The sequence below is a fragment of the Rhincodon typus genome, chromosome 4 (genome assembly GCF_021869965.1).
Source record: "Rhincodon typus isolate 14 chromosome 4, sRhiTyp1.1, whole genome shotgun sequence".
Taxonomy (NCBI): Eukaryota; Metazoa; Chordata; class Chondrichthyes; order Orectolobiformes; family Rhincodontidae; genus Rhincodon; species Rhincodon typus.
Window position 1 is genome coordinate 110,340,869 of NC_063335.1, and position 25,725 is coordinate 110,366,593.

Consider the following 25,725-nt stretch of genomic DNA (forward strand, 5'->3'; position numbering starts at 1 on the left):
GTGTTGGTCTGTGATAGACAATGCCTGTAAGTGACTGAGGGAAAACAGTAGATAATATAATATGTAGGTTTTAATTATTTATATGAAGCTTTGGAGTGTTTGAAACACACCAGAGTTTACATTACACTTCACGGTAATAAGGCTGGCTGCCCCTGCTTACGCATGAAATAATTAATCGTAACATGATTGCCTGATTTCCCCTTATCAACTTGTCACGTTGTCCAATAACACTCTGCTATTTATTTTGTTGGGATGAAACTGAAAGAGAAGTTTCCAGTTTTCTAAAAGAGCCTACTTAAGAGGCCAAAGCTAAAAGTTAGTATGTGAGCATTATTCATTGTAATGGAATAATTTCAGATGGAATTATTTCAGTTCAGGTAATTTTTTTTATTTCTGTCTTGTACAATACAAATTAGAAGGTAAACATCTATTTTTTGATTGATTAACCTAGTTTCAAAGCAACAGATTGATGAAATAACAAAAAGCAAAACATTGTCCCTTACTGGTCAAATAAGAATAAAGTAGCTACATTTAAATGAATTGAATGAGTTACTCTAATAGGTGTGATGATACTATGGCTTTAAGAGGTGTATTGTGTCCTGATTTTCTTTTATGAGGCAAGGTGAGATAGAGGTACCAAGCAGTATACTCAAAGCCAATAAAGTAAACAGCTTGTGAGACCTTGGGACTTCTTTTAAGCAAAGCACATTTTATTTTTATACTACAAAATACAGACAAAATAAAAAGAAAAGAATTTGCTTAGCTTTAACTCTATCAAAATGCTTAACAGAAAAATAAATATTAACCCCCATTATTAACTAACTGTTCCAACATAGTAACATCCCATAAACACACCCTTGGCAAAGGTAAATTTAGTAAAATAGATTGTTTCACATGCACTTCTAGCAGCAGGAAGAGAACCTCAGCTTTTAGTTGTAACAGAGAGAGGATGCTTCCACATCCAGCTTCAAGACCCCAGCAACTGCTGAAAGCTAAAACCAAAAATCCTGCTTCTGTGCTTGACCCCACCCATTCAGGCTGCTTCTATTGTTCCAACTTTTGTGAGGACAAAGCTGCTTACTTTATTGGCTTTAAAGCAATTTTCTGGGTACCTCTATTTCAACCTTTCTTCATAAAAAAACACCAGGGCAAAATACACCTCTTAAAACCATAGTATTGTCCGAAAAGGTTATACCTCTCTTACTTCAGGAATGAATTCAATAAGAAGTGGTTAATCTTTCTGTCATAGTACACTCCAAGAATGACAAGAAATAGCAACACCACAGCAGATTTCAAAACCAATTTTATTAGTACTTACAATACTGACAATTTAAGGTGAACAATATAGGCACTCTCATTTAAAGTGACCCTATTTATATATATATTTGTTTTAATGCTTTTCTTTTTAAGTCCTACTTCCCCTTTGAAAATTGCAGACCCTGATTTAAATTAGCAGAGGCTTTAACGTGCTTCCGTATACAAGCTAATGTATCTGCAACGTGTAGCCTTGATCTTGACAGTGGGCCCTGAGCCTGGTACCTTCTCCAAGGGCCCTTCATGTGGAAAATACAGTACAGACATTGTGACTCTGAATTTGAGGATCTGAATTTGTATTTGTATTTGAAGGCACCTTGAGCTGCTTCTTCAGGAGTTCAGGTACTAGACAGAATTTTCTGCAGCAAGAAAGACTTGTACAGTACTACATTTAAAGACATCAGTTCCACATCTCAAAGATATTGTGACTGTGGATTTCAAAATTTGATTTTTAATTTTGATTAAGGTCTCCTTGAGCTGGTTCATCTGCAGTATAAAGGTCTGCACAGAATTTTCTGCAGAAAGTTGCTGCTCAGGTACAATACAGAGCCTAAAAATAAAGCCCGGTTTTGTTGATGGGTTGCTTCTATTACACATGGGTGAGGAGTCAGTGAGCATGCAAATGAGACAGAAAATTTTAAAGTCCCTTCTCCCAGACTTCTGCTGCAACTTGTTACGAAGCAGAGGTCGACCCCTCCCACCACCGAATAACTAAAACCAAAATACCCAGACAAGCTCACCTCGCCTCATAATCTGTTAATGGAAGTGTGAAAAGTGGTATAACCTGCCTCTCACCTCCCAATCTGTTATAATGGAGTGGTTAAATGAAAGAAATCCCTGATACTCACTTTATAATCAACAAGTAACAATTTATTTATCTAACTCTAACAGTAAACAAATTAATAGAACTACCAACAAACCTAACAATTCCCCCTTAACTATTAACTATTCCTGAATAAGACAAAGTTCTAGTAGTATGCTGTTCCAATAAATACAAATCCCACTTATATAAAACAAAGTAATAAGAAAAATAAGTTAAAACTTAGTCTCTTAAAAATAACAGCCAGGATAAGTCTTCCAGAATGTTCTTTGCCTTCTCTACTGTTCTCCAGTTGAATTCTTATATCAGGAATATTAGCTAAGAGTGCTGTAGTACCTTTATTTATATGATGCTTACTCTGAGACCTCAGAGATTTCTATGAGAGCAAATGAGTTTTTCTTCCGATGGCAATTCGCTCTCACCCCAATTTTCAAATAACCTTTTCTTTTATAACCTTGATGACTTATCAGTTTCTTACAACAGAACTGGTCCTAGCTTGTCAAAATCATCAGATTTAAATTTAATTTTTTTTTGTTTTCTGAGTGTCTGGTTTAAATTAATTGATTGATATTCAACATGGTTGCCTTGCTAACAAAACAAGGCTATGGCTTTTTTCTTCAAACCATACAGCCTTTGATGTAAATGTTTCAATTTTGAGAACTCTGTATGCACCTGCACATTTTTAAAATCTCCAAGCCTAGAACAAACACATCGTCATTTAAAGGGACTACGCACACTGCTCCCCCCCGCCATCATTTTACAAACATCAAATCCTAACAGCCTGCCTTCTAATCCACAAGTACTATTACAACTTCGCAACAGACCCTTTTACAACATGAACCAGAAGCACACCAACTCATGGTAGCACAGACCGTGGCTGCAAAAAGATCAAGGAACACTATTTGCCTCACAGTGAAACTGGATGTTTGCAGTGGGAGAACATCCAAGACAAAACCCAAATTCTGTATGAAACCTTAAAGAATGAACGAGTGCGATTTCACAGTCAGGGAGTTTCAATGTTAATCATGGATGTTTCAACTTGTTCAAGAAGCTGTACCTACTTGTATAACATTAGAAAGTCTGGGAAGGCAGTTAGTGCTGATACAGGAGAGACTGATGAAGTTCCTGCCCACATGGATAGAATTGTTGAAGAATCTGTCCACTCAGCAAAACAAGTTTTTAATGTTGATGAAATGGGGCTTTCTTTTTGGAAAAATACCGTCCAGTGAACATATATTTCACAACAGGAGAAGACAGTGCCAGCATTCAATGCTGCCAAAGATTTCTTGAGTATTTTACTTGGCAGAAACGCTCAGAAAATTTTAAGTTCAAACCCTTAGCAGTGTACCAGTCCAAGATATCACAGGCGTCGAAGATTTACTGCAGGGTGGGTCTCTGTGTTATTTGGTGCTCAAATAAAAAGCTTGAATGGCTTTCCCTAAACCAAAATGCCCTACATTGAGGATCAAATCACTCAACATCACCTTGACTGAGATATTTTAGGTATGTCTGGAGCATTTATGAAGATGTCAAACATCTTCAGCACCTCATAGCGATTATCCAAAACGGATGAAAGTTAATTTGGGAAGGTATCAATGCTGAGATAGGCATTGACCTTCCATGTGACTCCTGTCCACTCATGGCAGAGTCTACGTATTGAGCCATTTCAGAACCCATCAGCCGGAATGGAAACAAACGATCCTTGAGTTGGAGGGCCTGTTTAAGAGAGACTGGCAACTGTTGTCCAGTATGAATTTATACGGTGCTCCTACTATTTTCAGTAATTTATTTTGTTTTGTAAGTTATTTTAGATACAATTGCACATTGCTGGATATTTATGATACAGTATTTCAACTTTCATATTGATTTATCCAGGAAAATTCTGCCCTCAGGAGACTTTAACATTTCTTCCTTTGTTCCAATACTTTGCTTAAAAATTTTTAGGTTGCAATTCATCAGGGATTATTGTGAATGAGTTGTATCATAGAGTCATGCAGCATGGAAGCAGACCCTTTGGTCCAACTTATCGATGCCAACCAAGTTTACCAACCTAAACTAATCTCACTTCCTTTCATTTGGCCCATAACCCTCTAAACCCTTCCTTTTCAAGTATCTATTCAAATGTCTTTTAAATGGTATAACTGTACCTGAATCTACCCTTTCCTCTGGCAGTTCATTCACACATATGAACCACCCTCTGTGTGAAAAAGTTTCCTCTCAGGTCCCTTTTAAATCTTTCTCCTCTCACTTCAGAAAAAAATGCCCCCTAGTTTTGAACTCCCCCACCCTAGGAAAAAGACTGTTGCTTTTCACCTTATCTATGCCTCTCATGACCTCTATATCCCTCAACCTCCTACACTCCAGTGAAAATAATCCCAGCCTATTCTTATACCTCAAACCCTCCATTCCTGACACCATCCTGGTAAATCTTTTCTGAACCCTCTCCAATTTAATAATATTCTTCCTATAGCAGGGTGACCAAAACTGTACACAATACTCCAAAAGTGGCCTCATCAATGTCCTGTACAACCTCAACATGACATCCTAACTGCTGTAATCATGGTCTGAGCAATGAATGCAAATGTGCCAAATGCCTTTTTAACCATCCTGTCTACCCAAAACGCAGCATTCAAAGGACCTTGCACCAGAACCCCTGGGTCTCTCTCTGTTCAACAACACTACCCATGGCCCTACCATTAAGGATTGAGTTATTGTCACATGTACCTAAATACAGTGAAAAGCTTTGTTTACGAGCGGTACAGGCAGATCACAGCAAGCAAAGGATGTACAGATCAAAAATACTTAGAGGTCTACAGATTACATTGCAGGCTACGTTATTGAGGCTAGAGTCCATTCAACATCTGATAACGGCCAGAAAGAAGCTGTTCCTGAATCTGCTTGTGCGGGTGTTCAGGCTTCTGTAACTTCTGCCTACTGTATAAGTCTTGCCCTTGTTTGTTTTACCAAAATGCATACCTCACATTTATCCAAATTAAACTCCATCTGCCATTCCGCAGCCCATTGGTCCAATTGATCAAGATCCCTTTGTAATCTTGGATATCCTGCTACACTGTTGACTATACCACCAATTTTGGTGTCATCAACAAACTTACTAACCATGCCTCCTAAATTCTCACCCAAATTATTTACATAAATAACAAACAAAAGTGAACCTAGCAGCAATCCCTGCGGAATACTGCTGGTCACAGGCCTCCAGTCTGAAAAACAACCCACCACCACCACTCTCTTGTCTCCTACTATCAAGCCAATTTTGTATCCAATTGGCAAAATCTCCCTGAATCCCATGCCATCTAACTTTACTAATTAGTCTACCATGCAGAACCTTGTGAAAGGATTTATTAAACTCCATGTAGACAACATTTACTGCTCTGCTCTCAACAATCTTTTTGGTTACATCCTCAAACAATTCGATCAAGCTTGGAAGACATGATTTTCCATGCATAAAGTCACTCTGACCATCCCTAATCAGATCTGGCCTCACCAAATGCATGTAAATCCTATCTCTCAGAAACCCCTCCAACAACTTACCCACCATTGATGTCCATCTCACAGGTCTGCAGTTCCCAGGCTTCTTCTTGAGCCTTTCTTAAATAAAGACACAACATTAGCCATGCTCTAGTTCTCTGGCACCTCACCCATGGCTGTAGATGGTACAAATAATTCTGCTAAGAGCCCCACAGTTTCCTCCCTAACTTTGCACACCATCCTGGGATACATTTGATCAGGTCCTGGAGATATATCCACCTTTATGTGTTTTCAGACCTCCAGCACTTGCTCTTCTGTAAGGTAGACTATTTTCAAGACATCAATATTTATTTCCCCGAGTTCCCTAGCTTCCATTTCTTTCTTCACAGTAAAATCTGATATGAAATATGTGTTTAGTATCTCTCCCTATTCTCTCCTTAGAAGTTCTTTTGGTCTTAATATACTTGTAGAATCTCTTTGGATTATCCTTAACCTTATCTGCCAAGGCTATCGTATAGAGATAGTAGGAACTGCAGATGCTGGAGAATCTGAGATAACAAGGTGTAGAGCTGGATGAACACAGCAGGCCAAGCAGCATCAGAGGAGCAGGAAGGCTGATGTTTCGGGCCTAGATCCTTCTTCAGAAACCTTACCTTACATCCCCTTTTTGCCCTTCTGATTTCCCTTTTAAGAATGCCCTTACACCCCTTAAACTCTTCAAGAGATACACCTGATCCCAGTTGTCCATACCTAATACATGACTTCTTTTAATCATAGAAATCCTACTGTGTGGAAGCAGGCCATTTGGCTTATTGATTCCACACCAACTCTCAAAAAAGCATCCTACCTAGACCCAGCCCCTACTCTATCGCTGTAAACCTGCATTCCCCATGACTAATCCATCTAACCTACACATCCCTGCACATTATGGAGCAATTTAGCATGGCCAATCCATCTGACCTGCACATCTTTGCACTGTGGGAGGAAATTGGAGCAACCGGAGGAAACCCATGCAGACATGGGGAGAATGTGTTAACTCCACACAGGTACTTCTTCTTATTCTTGACCAGAGCCTTAATATCTTTATTCATCCATTGTTCCCTGCTCTTACCAGCCTTACCCTTCACTCTGACAGGAACATAATGCCTCTGAACTCTTGTTATCTCACTTTTGAAAGCCTCCCATTTGTCAGTCATCCCTTTACCTGCAAACAGTCATCTTTATTCGACTCTTGAAAGTTTCATGTCTCATACCATCAAAATTGGCCTCTCTTCAATGAAGAACTTTAACTTTTATACAAGGCCCATCCTTTTCCATAACTATTCAAAACTAATAGAATTATGATCACTGGTCCCAAAGTGCTCTCCCACTTACAGTCATTTGCTCTGCCTTATTTCCCAAGAGAAGGTTAAGGACTGCTCCTTCTCTAATAGGTACATCTACATATTGATAAAGAAAATTTTCTTGAACACATTTAACAAATTCCTCACTGTCTGAGCCTTTAAGACTATGGCAGTCCCAGTCTATGTTTGGAAAGTTAAAATCCCCTACTATTACAACCCTATTATTTTTACATGCATCTGAGATCTTTCTATATATTTGTTCCACAGTTTCCCTCTGACTATTGGGGGGTGCCTATAGTGCAATCCCATGAAGGTGATCATTCCCTTCTTATTTCTGAGTCCCACCCATATAGATTCATGGGACAATCCCTCAGAAATATCCTCTCTAACTACAGCAATGATGTTTTCCTTCGTCAAAAACACCACTCCCCCTCCTCTCTTGCCTCCTTTTCAATCCTTCCTATAGCATCTAAACGTCAGAACATTTAGCTACCAGTCCTGTCCCTCCTTCAGCCATGTTTCTGTAATAGCTATGATGTCCCAGGCCCGTGCTCCCATCCATGCCCCGAGTTCATCTGCCCTACCTGTAAGACCCCTTGCATTGAAATAAATGCAGTTTAATTCTAAGTGACCAACATCAGAAATATTCAGTTTGTGAACCTCCATTTGCTAATGCTGGTGCTCTTGTGGCCCACTCCCAGGATGACACATGGACAACCCTAAACCACTCTGCAACAGCACGCCTGTACAAAGATGCTGGTTCATCCAATCAAACAAGAACTACACTGTGCACACCATCACTAGCGGTGACAACCACTTTAGGCTTTGGGCAGGTTCACCAATCTGGGTAGCACCATGAAAACTGAATGAATAGTTGCTGACCAGATAAGTTCACTGAAGTAACATATACTTTTGTATTAGTTATTGAGAAGTACACATAAAATTAAGGATGATTTATGGGATATATTAATTTACTTCTGAATACATCTTGATGCTACCTTTTCATACATTTAAACCTCTGCAGTAACTTTTAAAAAGTTATCAATATTATTGCAAATGCTGGACTTTATAAGATGGTTGTGTTTTAAACTGTCTTTTTAGTTCAAGAAAGAATGGAGATGCGTGTTCTGTTTTATGGAATCCTGTTAAAGCCAAGGCATGTTTGAGGACTTTATACACAAAGAAACTAGGAACAGAAGTAGGCCATTCAGCCCTTTGAGCCTGGTCTGCCATTCAATATGATTTATGGCTGATCCTCTATCTCAAAAGACCATATTCCTGCTTTCTCTCCATACCTTTTAATGCTTTTAACAGCTAAACATTTATCAATCTCTTCTTGAATATACACAGTGTTGATCTGAGTGAAGAAATGTTTCCCATCTCAGCTCTAAACAGTCAATTCCATATCCTGAGTTTGAGACCCCTGGTTCTAGACTCCCGAACCAGGGGCAACATCCTCCCTGTAACAGGTCTATCCAACCCTGTTAGAATTTTATATGTTTCAAGCAGATCCCCTCTTCATGCTTCTAAACACTAGTGAATACAAGCCCAGTCAAAGCAATCTCTCCCCATAGGACAGTGCTGCCATCCCTGAAATCAGCTTAGTGAACCGCTGCTGCACTCCCTCTATGGTGAGTATATCCTCTCAGATAGGGAGACCAAAACAGCACGCAATGCTCAAGCTGTAGTCTCACTAAGGCTCTGTATAATAGTAATAAGTCATCCCTACTTCTGAACTCAAATCCACTTACAATGAAGGCCTATATACCATGTACCTTCCAAATTACATCTGCCTGTTTACTTTCATTGACTGCTGTACAAGGACATTGAGATCCCTTTGTACATCCACATTTCTCAAAATATCACCATTTAACTAATACTCTTCCTTGCTGTTTTTGAAATGTATTACTTCATATTTATCCATATTCTACTGCATCTGCCATGTTTTTGCACACACACTCAACTTGTCAAGATCACACTGAAACCTCCTTGCATTCTCCTCATAACTCACAATCTAATCTAGTTTATCTCATCAGTGAACTTGGAAGTATTGCATTTGGCTCTCATTACCAAACCATTTATATACATCTTGAGGGGCTAGGGGCCCAGGCACTGATCCCTGTGGTACACATACATCACTGCCTTTCACTTGAAAATTTTCAAGACCCATTTATTCCCACTGTCTGTTTTCAGTGTGTCAACCAATTCTCAATGTTACCCACTATTCTTGTGTGCTTTAATTTTGCCCACTGATCTCTATGTGGAACCTTACCAAAAGCCTTCTTGAAATCCAAATACGCTATATCAACTGGTTCTGTCTTATCTATTCTACTAGTTACACCCTCAAAAAACTCCTGGTTAGTTAAGCATGATTTCTCTTTCAAGAACACAAACTGACTTTGTCTAATCTCGTCAATGCTTTCTAAGTGTTCTGTTACCACATCTTTTATAATAGCCTCCAGCAATTTCCCCACTACTGATGTTAGGCTAACTGATCAATAACTCTCTGTCTTTTCTGTCCCTCCTCTTTTTAAATAGTCCGGTTACATTGCTTCCAATCTGAAGGAAATAATCGCAAGTCTATAGAATTTTGGAAGATTACCATCAATGCACACATTATTTCCAAGGTCTTTTCCTTTAGTACTCTGGGATGTAGATTATCAAGCCCTGAGGATTTGACAGCCTTTAATGCTGTTAACTTTTCTAGCACCCTTTTTAAACTAATACTGATTTTCTTCAATTCCTCTCTCTCATGAGGCCCTCGGTTCCCTAACATTCTGTGAAATTATGTGCTGTCTTTTCTGAAGACAGAACCAAAATATGTGTTCAATTCTTGTGCCATTTCATTGCTCCCCATTATAATTTCCCCCATTTCTGATTATGAGGGACCTACATTAGTTTTCACTAATCTTTTTCTCTTCACATATTTAGAGAAACTCTTGCACAGTTTTTACATTCCCTGCAAATTTACTCTTATACTCTATGTTCCTCTCTTGATAATTGTTTTGTCCTCATTATTACATTTCTGCAGAGAGTGCAGTGCAATGTATAAATATAACATAGGATTTAATTGCTATAATAAACTAATGGGAAAACTACATTTTCAGTACCTGAGTCTATTAGTTGCATTGTTTAGTCAATGATGATTTTAGTTTGTTACAGTAAGGGCCTCCCAAAGTGAAATCTTGAGCAGTTCTTTGCTTTAGTAATCAAAAATTGATATCTCCTTTATAAAAGTTATCAATTTTTGTGGATATTATAACAATATGAAAAGGGAAGACTAGTACCAATTTTTTAATATAACTGCTATCAGTACTCCCAGAATACGCTGATAATTATCATTGTATTAGACTAAAACAATTGACAGTTTACGAAAGGAATGAATAATGCAAAGCAATAATGCAAAAACAATATTTCAAGTAGAATAAATATGAAATGTAATTACATATACTTCCAGTGCTTCTTTACAATGGTGCTACACAGTAACTACATGAAACCATCCTCATAGACAGTAGTTATTCCATATATGTTCAGCCCACAAACAAAATTCATCCATATTCAAATTCCACATAAACTAGATCTATATTATTGCCAAGTTCTCACTGCTAGTAAGTAAAAACATTTTGAGGAAAAGAACAGAATTGTAAAATGGAAAACTCTTCAGCAGCATAGGTAAAATATTCACAAGATAAAGTGCTATTCTACGATGTACGATTTTTAAGGGATAGCCCAGTCCGAAATCCAGATCTGATTATAAGAAATGTCCCCATTGCTTTAATTTCTTACTTGAAATTTAGCTTTGTCACTTGTTCAATTCTTTCAAACCATTAGCAGAGGTGGGCTACCTTCGGAAGCTCTAATGAATTCTGCTTAAGAAGCATTATTTACAGTTATACAGGAAAATATGAACTAGCTAATTTTGACAGATTTATGAGCTTTTGAGGAGGATAGTGGTTAAGTCGCAATCATATGCTGCATCAAAGGTTGCTGCACAAAATCAGAGTTCAAGGCATAGTGGATAAAATCTTAACATGGATTACATAGATAACAGGAAACAAGAGTAACTGGGTAATTGTGGGTTGGCAAGATGTAATGGTAGAGTACCACAGGAATAAGTACTAGCACCTCAACTATTTATAATCTATACTGAAGAGGTTAGAAGTCTAATTATTAAATTTGCTGAGGGCACAAAGATAGGTAGAAGATTAAGTTGCAAAGAAGACATAACCTATCCATTTCCTTTTGCAAAGTGCTTAGCTGAGCACAGATGGATAATAATAGGAAATAGTGGACTTGTCTACTTTGGCAGGAAGACTAGTAAAGCAGAGCACTACTAAAATAAAGATTGCAGAATGCTGCAGTACAGATGGTTTTTGGTGTGCTGCTACATGAATCATAAGAACGTTATAGTCTATACGTACAACAAATAGAATGTTTATTTTTGCAAGGGGAATCAAATTGAATGGTGGAGGTTTTGCTACAGTTGTTCAGGATTTTGGCAAGATCATATCCATAATACAAAGTATAACTGGTCTCTTTATTTAAGAAAGGACATCACTGTATTAGAAACTGTTCATTGAAGGTTCACTTAACTAGATCCTGGGATAAAATTTTACCTTATGTGGAAAGGTTAGACAGATTGTAATTGGAGTTTAGAAAAATGTTTATAATGGATACAGTGAGTGGTTTCAGGGGAACTATGGGAAGGGGCAATGGAGCAAATAGGGTGTGAGAAGACAGTTTATTGGGAGGGTGCCTCATGCCTACTTTCAATAACTGGGCTGTTTCTGCACATGGAGACAGGCCTTCTATTCCAACAGCTTCAAAATCTGTCCGCCTCCATCTCTGCTGCCAATGGCAGACTCGACCTCAGGCTATCCCCAACCTCAGGCTATCCCCACTACCAGATGAAAATTCTACCAACGAGCATCCTGGGTAGGAGGGGAAAGCAACTCCAAGCAATTTTGACTCCCATCTTAAAAATAAAAAGCTGGTCCCACCTCTCTTTCAGCTGAATGGCATACATGAAGGGAATTTTGATTCTGCACCATTCACATCAAATATGCAACTTTTAACATGTTCAGAGAGTAGCTGTACTGCAGAAACTCTCTCAGACATCAACCAACAATGGCAATATGACAATTTGCAGATGTCTAGGTCAATGTAGCATTGAGCTGTTTGGTTGTTGGGGGCCCCACAAAAGACGATGAAGTTGCTTACAGCTTCAACATTACACGAGTAATGAGTCTACCACTGCTAAGATTAGGAAAACACTACAAGGAGGTTTGGGTCAATGACTTATACACCTATCCCCCACTTTACTGGCATTTTGCAATTATTTACATATATTTGTCCAAACAAAAAGTAAATTGCTTTAAGAGGGCTGAACATAGAATCATACAGGACAGAAGAGGTCCTACAGGGCATTGAATCTGTACCATTAAAACTATACTAAACATATACTAGACTCACTTTCCAGCACTTGGCTCATAGTTTTGAATGTTATCACATTTTAATTGTTCATCCAAGCACCTTTTTAAAAGGCTGTGAGTCTTCCTGCCTCAATCACCCTCCCAGAGAGTGCATTCCAGATTCCCGCTAGCCGCTGGGTGAAAATACTAAACCTCCTGACTTAAAAGTGTGGCCCCTTGTTACTGACCCTTCATCTAAAGGGAACCGCTGCTTTCTCTCCACCCTGTCCCTGAACATCATAATGTTATACATCTCTATCAGAACTCCCCTCAACCATTTCTGCTCTAAAGAAAACAACCACCGCTTAACCAGTCTCTCTTCATAGCAGAAGTGCTTCAACCTAGGCAACATCCTGATGAATCTCCTTTGCAATCACATCCTTCCTACAATTTGGTGACCAGAACTGCACACAGTATTCCAGCTGTGACCTAACCAAAGTTCTGTACAGCTTCAACATAACCTTCCTGCTCTTATAATTTATGCCTCTACTGATAAAGGCAACTGTCCCATCTGCCTTCTTAACTACTGTTTTCTTGCCCTGCCACTTGCAGGGATTTGTGGAAATTATTCTCTAGGCTTCTTAGTGTACTACCATTCATTGAGTACTCATTTGTCTTGCTACTTCTTCCAAACTGCATCACCTCACACTTACCAGGGTTAAATTTCAGCACTGATCCCTGTGGTAGGTCATTGGACACCAGGCTCCAATCTCATGAACAACCTACTTCCACTGCACTTTGTCTCCTGCTCCCTAACCAAATTTGGATCCAGCTTGCCAAAATCCTATGTGCTTTTACATTCTTTTATCAGTCTCCCAAGTGGGATCTTATCAAAGACCTTGCAGAAATCCATATAAACTACATCAACTGCACTAATCTTCAACACGCTTGGTCGCCTCAAAAAATTCATGACATGCATGTGCTGGCGTTGGACTGGGGTGCACGAAAACAGAAGTCACATGACACCAGGTTATAGTCGAACAGATTTATTTGAAATGACAAGCTTTTGGAACACTGCTCCTTTGTCAGGTGAAGGATGGACAGAATTTATAGGTGGACAGATCATTGCAAGTTAAGAGTATCAAAAGATAGTAAATATAGGGTGAGTGGAGTGTCGACAGGCTGAATAACAAGTCTTTGCAGGTGATCAAAAGTGTCAAAAGGTGTGAGTAAAGTGTCAAGAGCTGAATAGCAAGCGAAGGGATGTCCTGTGATCTGATTAATTAAGGCAGAGAGAGAATTACAAAAAAAAGCCAAAAATAAGATGGTGCTAGAGACAAACCAAATATCTTGTATCAAAAATCCATCATTCCTGGCATTATTCAAGTAAGTTTCCTTTGCAGTCTCTCCAGGGCTTTAACATCCTTCCCTAAATAAGGTACTGGAACTGGACACAATAATTTGTAGGAGGTGTAACATCACTTCATTGCTTTTATTCTCTGTGCCTCTATTTATAAACCCAAGGATCATATAAGCCTTAATATCTTGAACGCTTGTGCAAAATGGGTGTATTTGGATAGTTATTTGCATTGAATGCTGTAAATATACCAGCTTGATGTAGATGCTTTGGAGGGTACAGAAAAGGTTTACTAGAATGTTGCCTGGTATGGGAGTAGACTGGGTTTGTTTTCACTGGAATGCAGGAGGTTAAGGGGCAATCTGATAGAAGTTCAAAAGCTTGTGAATGGCATGGATAGTGTGGAAAGTATGAAGTTTTTTCCCAGGTGGAGGAGTCAATTACTAGGGGACACAGGAGGTGATGGCCTAGTGGTATTATCATTGGATTGTTAATCCAGAGACCCAGATAATGTTCTTTTTCTGAAGAAGGGTCTAGGCCCGAAACGTCAGTTTTCCTGCTCCTCTGATGCCGCTTGGCCTGCTGTGTTCATCCAGCTCCACACCTTGTTATCTAATGTTCTGGGGACTCAGGTTCAAATCCTGCCACGGTAGATGGTGGAATTTGAATTCAATAAAATATCTGGAATTAAGAACTGAATGATGAGCATGAAATCCATTGCTGATTGTTGGAAAAACCCATCTGATTCATAATGTCCTTTAGGTAACGAAACTGCCATCCTTACCTGGTCTGGCCTACATGTGACTCCAGACCCCAGCAATGTGGTTGACTCTTAAATGCCCTCTGGGCAATTAAGAATAGGCAATAAATGCTGCCTAGCCAGCGACGCCCTCATCCCATGAATGAATAAAGAAAAAAAAAGTACAAGGTAGAGGAGGAGGTGCGTTTAAGAGATGTATGAGGCAAGTTTTTCACACAAAGGGTGGTGAGTGCCTGGAATGCGTTGCCAGAGGTGTTGGTGGAAGCAGACACAATAGCAGCATTCAAGAAGCAATTGGACAAACACATGAATAGGAAGGAAAGAGGGATATGGATCCTGTAAATGACGACAATTTTAGTATGGAAATTTGTCAGCGCAGGCTTGGAGGGCCGAAGGGCCTGTTTCTGTGCTGTTCTTTGTAAATCTGCCCCTTCAAATCCTAGATACCATGATTATCCCAATTAATGTTGCAGAAGTTGAAATCCCTAATGGAGAGAATTATCTTGATACCTGCTCCTCAATTGCCTGCTGACTTTTAGGGCTCTATAATATCAGTGTGACTGCTCTTTTTTAGTCCTGAACTCTATCCACAAAGCACACATTTGATGACCTTTCCAAGATATCGACCCTCCTTACTGCATAACTGACTCCTCAATGATGAGATGCCTCCTCTCTTACAACATCCCCTGTCCTACCTGAAGATCATACACCCCAGAATGAGTTGCCTGTCCTGATCCTCCCTCAACCACATCTGTGATGACACCATTGCAATTTCACATGTCAATCCATGCCCTTAAATCATCTGTCTTACCTATTATGCTAGCAATGAAGTAGATTATGAATAAAACAATCTTTTCTAAATATAACAAACTTTATTGTATAGCAAAATATTTTATACATTCTGTAAAAAAATATACAATTTCCACAGGTTATTTTTTCCATAAATACACAATCGTGCACAAACAAGATATAGAATATGTCTACAACATATCATGTTTTTGGAACATTGAAAAGGTACAGTCCCACAGGAAGGTCTTTGCAAAAGCAGCAACAAGAAACTAGCATCATTTACACACTTGTCTGCATCACAGAACTGAACGGTATTTGCATGCAAACATAATCCAGACTGCACAGGCAGATTCAGGGTATGGATACACTCGCACACGGACAGCCAGGCGTACCTGGTCCCCTCGACAGCAAAGAATTTCTTCACAGAATGGAGACCTAAAATGTGAGAAGGAGAAAAAAAATTAAGGCATGTGTTGTTAGCTAAGTCCGAGAGGCTTGCTGAGTCAAAGTAATGAGTTCAAGACTTGTTCCAAAGATGCGCACAAAATTAAGGCTGACATTATATATACTTAATTGAATAAAATCTAGAATACAAAAACTTAGTGACCACAAATAAACAAAATCATTGTAAAAACTCATCTAGTTCACTAATTATTTTTAAGGAGAGAAATCTGTCATTATTACTGGTCTGGCCTACATGTGACTCTAGATGCACAGAAATGTGCTTGATACTAGATCTTTGAAATGGCCCAGCAAGCTATTCAGTTGTACTCATGGCAGCAGGTCACCACCATCTTCAAGGGTGATTAGGGATGGGCAATTAATTCTGGTTTTACCAGCAAAGCTACATCCCATGAATAAATTAAAAAGAAAGTATAAGGGAGGGCTGCATTGTCAGAGGTGCTAATCTTTCAGATGAGCTGCTAAATCAAGTCTCTGTTTGTCCTTTCAAGAAAATATAAAATATCCCAGACAAGACAATTATGGGAGTTTTAGCCCAATTATACTCCCCAATCAGCACCGTTTATCTGAGATGAAATGGGCATAATCTCAATAATGTTTGCTGGAGCTAAATGTACAAAAACTGGTCATGAGTGTATACTGTATAAATGCAAGACTCTTTTAAAAAAATAATTTCAAAGGTGTAGCCCATCTAAAAGGCTACTTTCCTCAAAAATGAAGCCCACCTATTTACTAATGCTTATTTACACTTGGTGCTGAAGATGTTCTTACCCCTGGTTCAAGTATAGAATTTAAATTGCTTAAAATGTTCTGCTGGCATTGATCCCAGATAGGGAAAGGAGCTCCAGTGTACTGATCTTTGGACAATGCTGCAACAGTTTAGCAACTGTCTCCGATTCACAGGCTATCAGGACAGATTGATGGAATTAATATGAAAACTTCTGGCAATAGTCATGAGAATTACCATTTTTGAAGTTGGGGTGGTAGGCTGAGGGGAACAGAGGTAGATAAAACACTGGGTGCTTATCATGAATAAATCACTGTTGCACTGTGTCTACATCTGTCTCTTTCTAGAGTTACATTACAAACAATACACTGACTAAAACTTCTGAATTGCTCCAAGATGGATCTTAGACATCAACTCCAGAGCATTTTAAACAAAGACTCTACGCCAAAAACCACTTCTGTCAAAGCTTCTCAACCATCACGACATTTCACAAGAACACCAATTCAAGGAGAAATCTAACACTTATAATGTACAAGAAGATAATGCTGATTGGCTGTAAAGTGAACTCTGATTGCTCGAGGCAATTTTGTTGAGAATGCACCCATTAATGCTTATTGATAGTTATAGCCTGATGATTTTTTGGCCATTTAATGATTCTTCCAAGTCAATGACCTTTTTCCTTTTATTGAAAAGGGGTATCAAAAGTTCTAGATTTTTAAATTTCATTGCCTTTTCAACCAACTTTCGTATTCTCATCTACTGTTACTTAAGTGAAGTTACAAAACCATAGCGTATTACAATCTCTCTCTGTTCTACGTACATAGACTATGTATTCTGAGCCATATAATGTCTCTTCCCCACAGACAAAACAAAATCACTGTTACCTTAAACATGTTGCTAATGCTCTTCTCGGATTTCGATGGACAAAGTGAATAGGGAAGCCTTTGAAGGTATGTCCATCTGGCACTGCTCTTTTGATAGCATCCTGGAACTCCTCATTACCTGCAGACACTCCTGTTATGCGCTCAATCTCATACGCAGCAAGTGCTGGTGACAGCAAGTAAGACAGATGGTCATCCCACACAGTGTTCAGACCAAGATCCTATTGAGTTAGAAAGCATTATGATTATAGTAACATAGCACTTAGGAGCAGGAGACAGACTTTGGCCCTTCAATCCTATTTCAATCAATCAAAAAGATAATGATTGATCTGGTTGCAGTCTCAACATGCTTTCCTGTCTGATACCAATCATCCTAGACTCCCTTGTTGACAAAATCTACCAACTCTGCTTTGAATAAATTCCATTACGTTGGCCTGAAAATTATACAAAATATGTATATTTAATTAAACATTATGGTATCAAAGTTTTCTGTTATCACAACACTGAGATAGTGCGCTTATAGAGAAAAAAAATTCACAGTAATAATTCAACAAATTATTCCATTAATCTTTCTGGATGCTGCAAATTGCATTTCAATAGTTTACAGCAATATATACTGCAAAACAGCTAATGATGGCAAAAATTAGGCAAATGAAACCCATATTATTGGCCTCTGTCCAATGCAAATAAAAGGTTATTCTTCTTTGTCACACCATTAATGCAGACTTTCTCCAAAAAATTAAAAGCCCAATCTTTTCTGATACAGAGGAATAAATCCCAGATGATTCAGCAGTTTGAAACATGCATTTTGAAAGGTCAGCATGTTTTTCATTACTTCAGCCAGAGCATCTTTTACTAAACTTACTTCAAAAAGTTACAAGATCTCTGTCAACAAATATTCCAATTACCCCATTTACAAATGGAAACATTAAAGAGCTTTAGCAAAACTGCCTAATTAAAATTCTGTACATTAATTTTTTTGTTACAAAACTCTTTAGGCAGTGTGAAAAAACACCTCCATTATGAATATTAATTAAAAATAATGTTCTCAACTATTCACTTTGTACAACATACTTTAAAAAAATTCCCTGTAAAACACAAATCAGTATTGGGCTTGAAAAGTAGCTTTTTATTGTTTGGTACATTATCATGTTATGCAAAGAATGTCAATCTTATCAGGCTTTTCTTTATTTTGATAAAAATGCAACACATCAATTTTGATTGCCACTATGGATGTGGATATAGCTTTTACAAGAACAAAGGGTCTTAAAACAGATAAAGCAGAGAACGACCTGACTAGGTTCATTTGAGGGAGATCAAATGAATGGAAAATGAAATGGATCAAATGGAATGTAATGGCAAGCTGCTCGCTCACTTATTTAATAAAGGTTTTGGATTTTCCCATGAACTGGAGAGGACCTATGTGAGGACAATATTTAAAAAGTACAAATGGGAAATTACAAGCCTATTAGCAAGATTTCTGATAAGAAAGTTGCCTGAATGAATTATAGTCATTCACTGTACAACCATATTGACAGAGCTCTTCACTTAGGTTTTAGAAAAGAATGTCTCATGAACTCGATTATGTTTTTGAGAAATTTACAAAACTGATGGATGTAGATTGCACAGGAGGAATAAAGGAATAATTAGATATATTGATGTTGGTGAGATGAAGCTTGGGAGGAGGCTCGCCTCACAGAGCATAAAACACCAGCCTGAGTTTTCACTGTAAATAATTTGGAATAGTCCACAAAATAAGTTACTTATTAAAATTGAATCCTGCAAAATCAGCAGCCAGATTTTATTTGGGATAAGGAAATAGTTACAGTTTGCTAGAGGTGGTAAATAATGACACTGATTATTAATGAGACCCACCCAGTGAATAAAGACATTGGGGAAATCACTTTTAGTGATTGTAATGAGGTCAGCCAATGGACCTCAGAATAGGAGATCCTTGATTGGACCAGATTAACAGCCCCAGTCAGGGAGCCCTGGCTGACAGATATAAACAGGAGTATCAGAGGGTCTGTTCACTCTGACAGCTGGCTCTGAGGAAGCTGGATCAGTGTCAAGGACTTCCTACATGTAAATAAAGGGTGACTTGGTGACGGGATACCGGCCTTAGTGGAATTATTTCAGGGGTGACAAGAAAAAGAGCAGCTCTTGAAGAAATTTACTTGCAAAAGTTGTCTTTGAGTTGGGATAAGTATTTCTTGCATCATGCCGTTATTTGGGAAGTTTGACTCATTTGATCCTGCAATCAAAGACTGAACCCAACATGTGGAAAGAATTTATTTTTTCCTGGCAAATGACATTGAGGCAGATGAAAAGCAACGAGTAATTCTCCTGACAGCTTGTGGACCCACAGCATTTTCAATTATTAGGAGTCTAACTATCCCTGAGGCTCCAGATAATAAAACCCTTCAAGAATTCACAGATTTAGTTAAGGAATATTACAACGCCATTCAGAGGCGCTATCGGTATTACTTGGCAATTTGGGAACCAGGGAAATTGTACTGGGATTTTTGACCAAGTTAAGATGACTGATAGAAGCATCTGACTTTGGTTTAACCCTTAATGAGATGCTGAGAGTCCATTTGGTATAGGGGATTAATGACGTAATCATCAAAAATGTCTACCAACTGGGCTTCAAACAGGCACTACAACTGACTTTGTCATGAGAAAATGCAGCATATGAGTTGCAGGATATACCAATGGAAGTGGACACCCTGTCAGTCCGATTGGGTTTGGGAAACACCACTTGACAGCAGTAAAAGGCTTGGACCCAAGCTTGATGGGGTGAATCTTTCTCAACCAATTTCACCCAGATTAGTTCAACACTTTTTGATTAGAAAATGGCTGCCTGAGTGAAGTCCTAATTAAATACCCGGAGGTTTTTCAAGAATGTCTAGGGACTATCAAAGGAGCCAAGGCCAGCTTGCATGTTGACCAGGAAGCCATTCCATCATTCTGCAAGGCCCAACCAGTGCCATTTGCCTTATGGACGAAAGTAGAGGCAGAAAGCACAGAATGGGCAGCATCAGTAGTACTAAATGTGAAGTCCAATGGGTCAGTTTGCCTTTGAGGGGATTTTAAACGTTAAAGTGCCTTTCACAGCTGGATACAAACCCAATCCCTCAGAGGATTTATATGGAAAGCTGGCAGCGGTGCTGTACTTCATGAAGCTAGACACGTGCCATGTGTACTTGCAATTGCAGTTATATGAGGATTCCCAGAAGTACGCCACAATTAATACCCATAAGGGTTTGGGCCAATGTACAAGACTGCCTTTTGGGGTATTGTCAGCCTGTGCAATTTTTCAGTGGACGTTAGAGGTTTTTTACAAGGTCGCCATTTATCTAGATGATGTGCTAATAATAGGGAAGACCAATAAGGAGCACTTAGAGAACTTAGACATAGTCCTTTGATGTTTCTCCCAGGCGGGCATACGCCTTGGGGAAAAATGCGTGTTCCAGGAACCCTAAGTGACATACTTGGGCTACAGAGTTGACAGGACTGGGTTACAACCGTTGGAAGGGAGAGAAATCAAAAGGTGTCGCAGCTCCCATGTCAGAACTGACCCCTAGGTCTTTCCTTGGGGTGATGAAATATTACAGCAAGTTCATACATAACCTGGCCTCTATCCTGGGCACCTTTGCACCAACTCTTCTAAAAAAAAGATCAGTCTTGGAAATGGTTGCATAGCCAAGCCATAGCTTTCAGGGAAGTGAAGAATCAGCTATCATTCTGTAAGGTGTTGGCACACTATGATCCTAAGTGAGATCTGGTATTGACATGCAACGCCTCTCCATAGAACGTTAGGGTAGTATTAGCTCATAGGTGGCCCGTAGGCTAGGATGTTACCCTGATGTGCTTATGTAAGGTATGATTTGTCTGGATAGCATATGAAACAATATTTTTCACTGTATCTCAGTACATGAAAATAATAAATCAAATTAAAGAAATCTACATTCCTTTCTTCCATGAAATAAAGGACAGTAATTTTAATAAAAATATACTTAGCTTTCTTCTTTAAATATGTTTACATAAAGAAGTTCGGTGATATGAGTTACTGGCTCCATCACGGGTTTCGAAACATTAGAAATATTGTCAATGTTGCTGGAGCTATACAAATACTCATCACTTTTGACAATCTCCTTACCTTCCTGTGTTCAGAAATCAGACTCCTCAAAACCAGCTCAATCTCATTGCTCACAGCCGCACCATCAATAACAGGAGCACACAAAGGTGGAAATGGCGGCAGTGAAATAGATGATCCAGGAGCACAGACAGATTTTATGGCCTCAATACTCATGGATTTCCACTTTGACTCGTCATTTAGGTCAAAGTGACACAGTTCGACAGTGTCAGATGGTTGGCAGTTAGCATGAAAGTTCTGGTGATTGAAAATGCAGCCTATCGAACAATATGGATATGTCCTTTTTGGTTGATCTGCTAGTGGTGGGTCATCAGGATTAACAGGCCTGTGGATATATCTAAAGCAAGAGAGACGTGAACTTTAAACAGAGAAATTGCACTGATTTGTCAATAACATGTACATGATAGATATTTCCAAATCAACCTGTTCAGTGACTTTATTACACACCTCAACAACAGATGGGACTTGAACCTAGCCTCCCGGCTCACTCAGAGGTAGGGACGCCACTGCTGTACCATAAGAGCCCCTAATCATGGTACATATGCAACAGATGTAACTTGATTTAGTATTAATTAATGTGATAGATGGGCAGGTGGTGAAGGTAGCAGTACTGAGATATGTCAAAGAGATATGTCAATCCTCAATGAAACAGTGATAAATATCAGGTAGCATCTTCCAAACACACAACCATTTCCATCAAGAATGAAAAGGGAACATGGGGGCACCATCACCTGCAAGATTCCCCTCACCATCCAGACCTCCAAATATAAATGCATAATTAGGAAGGCTAAAAGGGGCCACGAAATGTCTTTAGCAAACAGGGGCAAGGAGAATCCCAAGGCTTTTTATGCATATTTTTGGCCCCCTCAAGGACAAAGGAGAGAAATTATGCCTGGAGCCACAGGAACTAGGACAAATCCCGCAGTCCTTTGTATTGGTATTCAATGAGGAGAAGGACATGACTGATGTTGAGGTCAGGGATGAGTGTGTGAATATTTTGGAGAATGTCATTATATTAAAGGAGGAAGTTTTGGGTACCCTAAATTGCATTAAGGTAGACAAATCCCCAGGGCCAGATGGGATCTATCCTAGGTTAGGCAAGGGAAGAAACAGCTGGAGCATTAGCAGATATCCTCACATTCTCCTTGACCACAGGCAAGGTTCCAGAGGATTGGAGATTAGCCAATATTGTTCTCTTGTTTAAGAAAGGAAGCAGGGATAATCCAGAAAATTATAGGCCAGTGAGTCTGACATCTGTGGTGGTGAAGCTCATGGAGAAGATACAGGGAGACAGGATATATGTACATTTGGAAGAAAATAGACTAGTTAGCCACAAGCAGCATGGTTTCATATGGGGAAGGTCATGTCTCACCAACCTGATTGAGTTTTTTGAAGAGGTGACATAGATAATTGATGAGGGAAGGGCTGTGGATGTAGTTTATGTGGATTTCAGTAAGGCAGTTTATAAGATTGGTACAAAAACTAAAATCACATGGGATTTGGGGTGGGCTGGCTAGATGGATACAAAACTGGCTTGGTCATAGAAGACAGAGGGTAGCAGTGGAAGGGAGTTTTTCAGAATGGAGACTGGTAACTAGTGGTGTTCCACAAGGATCAGTCTTAGGTCCTCTGCTATTTGTAGTATTTATAAATGGTCTGCAGGAAAATGTGGGAGATCTGATCAGCAAGTTTGCAGATGACACGAAGACTGGTGGAGTTGCTAATAGTGCTGACGATTGTGAAAGGATACAACAGGATAGGGATAGACTGGCGACTTCGGCACAGAAATGGCAGATGGGGTTTAATCCAGACAAATGTGAGGAGATGCATTTTGGAGGATCAAATTTAGGTGTGAATTATACTGTAAATAGCAGAACCCTTAGGAACATTAACATACAGGTGTATCTGGGCGTGCAGGTCCACAGTTCCCTATAAGTGGCAACATAGGTGGTCAAAGTGATTAAGAAGGTATAATGGCATGCTTGCCTTCATCGGCCAGGACATAGAGTACAAGAGCTGGCAAAACATGCAGCAGCGATATAAAACCCTTGTTAGGCCAAATTTGGAGTATTGTGTGCAGTTTTAGTCGCCACATTACCAGAAGGACGTGGAAGCTTTGAAGAGAGTGCAGAGAAGGCTCACCAGGATGTTGCTCAGTCTTGAGGGCACTGACAATGAGGAAAGGTTAAAAAGACTAGGATTGTTTTCACTGGAAACATGGTAGCTGAGAAGAGACCTTATAGAGGTCTATAAAATTATGAGAGGCATATCTAGGGTGGATAGTCGGAGGCTTGTTCCCAGGGTTGAAGTTTCAATTACAAAGGGACACAGATTCGAGGTGAGAGGGCAAAAGTTTAAGGGAGGTGTGTGAGGAAAGTTTTTCACGCAGAATGGTAGGAGCCTGGAAAGTACTGCCAGACGAGGTGGAGGAAGCAGGCACGTTGGTGACAGTTAAGAGGCATCTGTATGGTTACATGAATAGGGAGGGAATAGAGGGATACGAACCAAATAAGGGCAGAAGGTTTGTTTTTTTAGTTTAGTCAGGGCATGATAATCAGCACAGGCTTTTTCTCTCTGCCTCGGACACCTGACCTCCGATGTGGGGTTGGCAGAGATGCCAGTGGCTGCAACAGGGACGCCAGTGAAAAGCAGCGCAGTGCGAAGCATCATAGCAGCCAGCGCTCAAGGCCACGTGGAGGCTCATTGCTCGTCTATTGCAGAGAGCCTTTGGAGACAGACTGATGTTTGTCTTTCCAAATTTTGCTTCTTGTTTTTCTGAACTATGGTTTTACTGTGTATAGCTGTAATGTAACTTTTTTTTTCTCTATTTTGTAACTAAGGGCTGTACCTAGATATCTTTGTACCTAAGATGGCAAGTGACTGCAAGTGGCGACTTATAAACTTTTCACTGTACTCCTTTGAACAATGTGACAATAAAGCCTCTCTGCTCCTATGATGCTGCTTGGCCTGCTGTGTTCATCCAGCCCTGCACCTTGTTGTCTCGGATTCTCCAGCATCTGCAGTTCCTACTAAGCTAATTCAATTCAATTATCGCTGCTCCTTCAGTATCTCTGTGATAAAATCCTGGCACTCCATCCCAACCAGTACTGTGTATGTACCCGCTCCAAATGGGCCATAGTGGTTCAAGAAAGCAATTCATGGGCAAGAAGAGAAAGGAAATAATGCTGGCCCAGCCTTAGGCTACATCCCATGAATGAACACAAAGAAGAAGATATAGTTTAAGGTAAGAATTGAATGTGACATAGTTCACTCTGAAATATGAGCAAAAGGAAACAGTGTCTGAGGACCAAGTTGGCTAAGGAAGCTTGGGGAAAAAGCATTAAGAGGTTTGATGGTAGATAGCTAATAGCCAGTGTCTAAAGAAATACTACAAGGTCACCAACAGACATACATTTCCCTAAGGCATGAACACCCAAAGTGAACGGTGAATCAACCATGGTTAACCAAGTTAAAGATGGCATTAAATCAAGGAAGTGGCTGATAATAATGCCAGAAATAGTGATACGTCTGAAAATTGGGAGCCATTTAGGACCCAGGTAAAGGAGGGTGAAAAAAAAATAAAGGAAAAGAGAATATGAATGCAAGCTAAAGGGAAACAAAGATAGATTGTAAAAGCTTCTATCAATATAGAAAAGGAAAAAATTGAGCAAAAGATAAATGTGGGCCTATTATAGGTGGGACAGGAGAATTTATAGTGGAAAACATTTAATGGCAGACAAAATAAACAATTACTTAGCATCTATCTTCACAGAAGTACAATAAATCTCTTGGACCAGAAATACTAGGGGCTGTACAGTACAGTATTTGAAGAGCCAAAAAGAATTGAAATTAGTAAAGAAGTAACACTTGATAAAAAGCAAGATTGAGAGTTGATCAATCTCCTGGATCAGATGGGCTTCATCCCAAAGTGCCAAAAGTAGTTGCCAGAGAGATAGTGGATGCATAGATGGCTATCTTTCATAATTCTAAAGACTCTGGAGGGGTTCCTGCTGACTGAAAAATAGCACATGTAAGCTCAATATTTAATAAGACAGGAAGAGACAGTGCAGAACTACAGGTCTATTAGCTTGATACCTCATAGGAAAAATATGAGAATCTATTGTAAAGGATGTGATAACCGAACATTTAAAAATAAGAAAATTGGGCAGAGTCAACATGGACTCAGAGATTGTAGGAATTGCTGATGCTGGAGAAT

At 39.3% G+C, this 25,725-nt stretch overlaps 1 protein-coding gene across 3 annotated transcripts in view; it reads right to left on the bottom strand.

Moving 5' to 3' along the window:
• Positions 1 to 25,725, bottom strand: part of cep76 (centrosomal protein 76) — a 65,991-nt gene that overhangs the window by 3,676 nt on the left and 36,590 nt on the right. Inside the window, exons 10-12 of one of the 3 annotated variants that reach the window (XR_007262003.1) lie at positions 21,513 to 21,846; positions 17,354 to 17,571; positions 15,673 to 15,715 (exon numbers count right to left, since the gene is read on the bottom strand). Coding sequence is in view for 2 of the 3 variants with exons in the window: in XM_048596279.1 (XP_048452236.1) it covers positions 15,577 to 15,715; positions 17,354 to 17,571; positions 21,513 to 21,846 (691 nt within the window). In the remaining variant the exon portion in view is untranslated. Of the gene's footprint in view, positions 1 to 15,086; positions 15,716 to 17,353; positions 17,572 to 21,512; positions 21,847 to 25,725 lie in introns of those variants that run through there. The other 2 variants (XM_048596279.1, XM_020521660.2) reach the window with 2 other exon arrangements.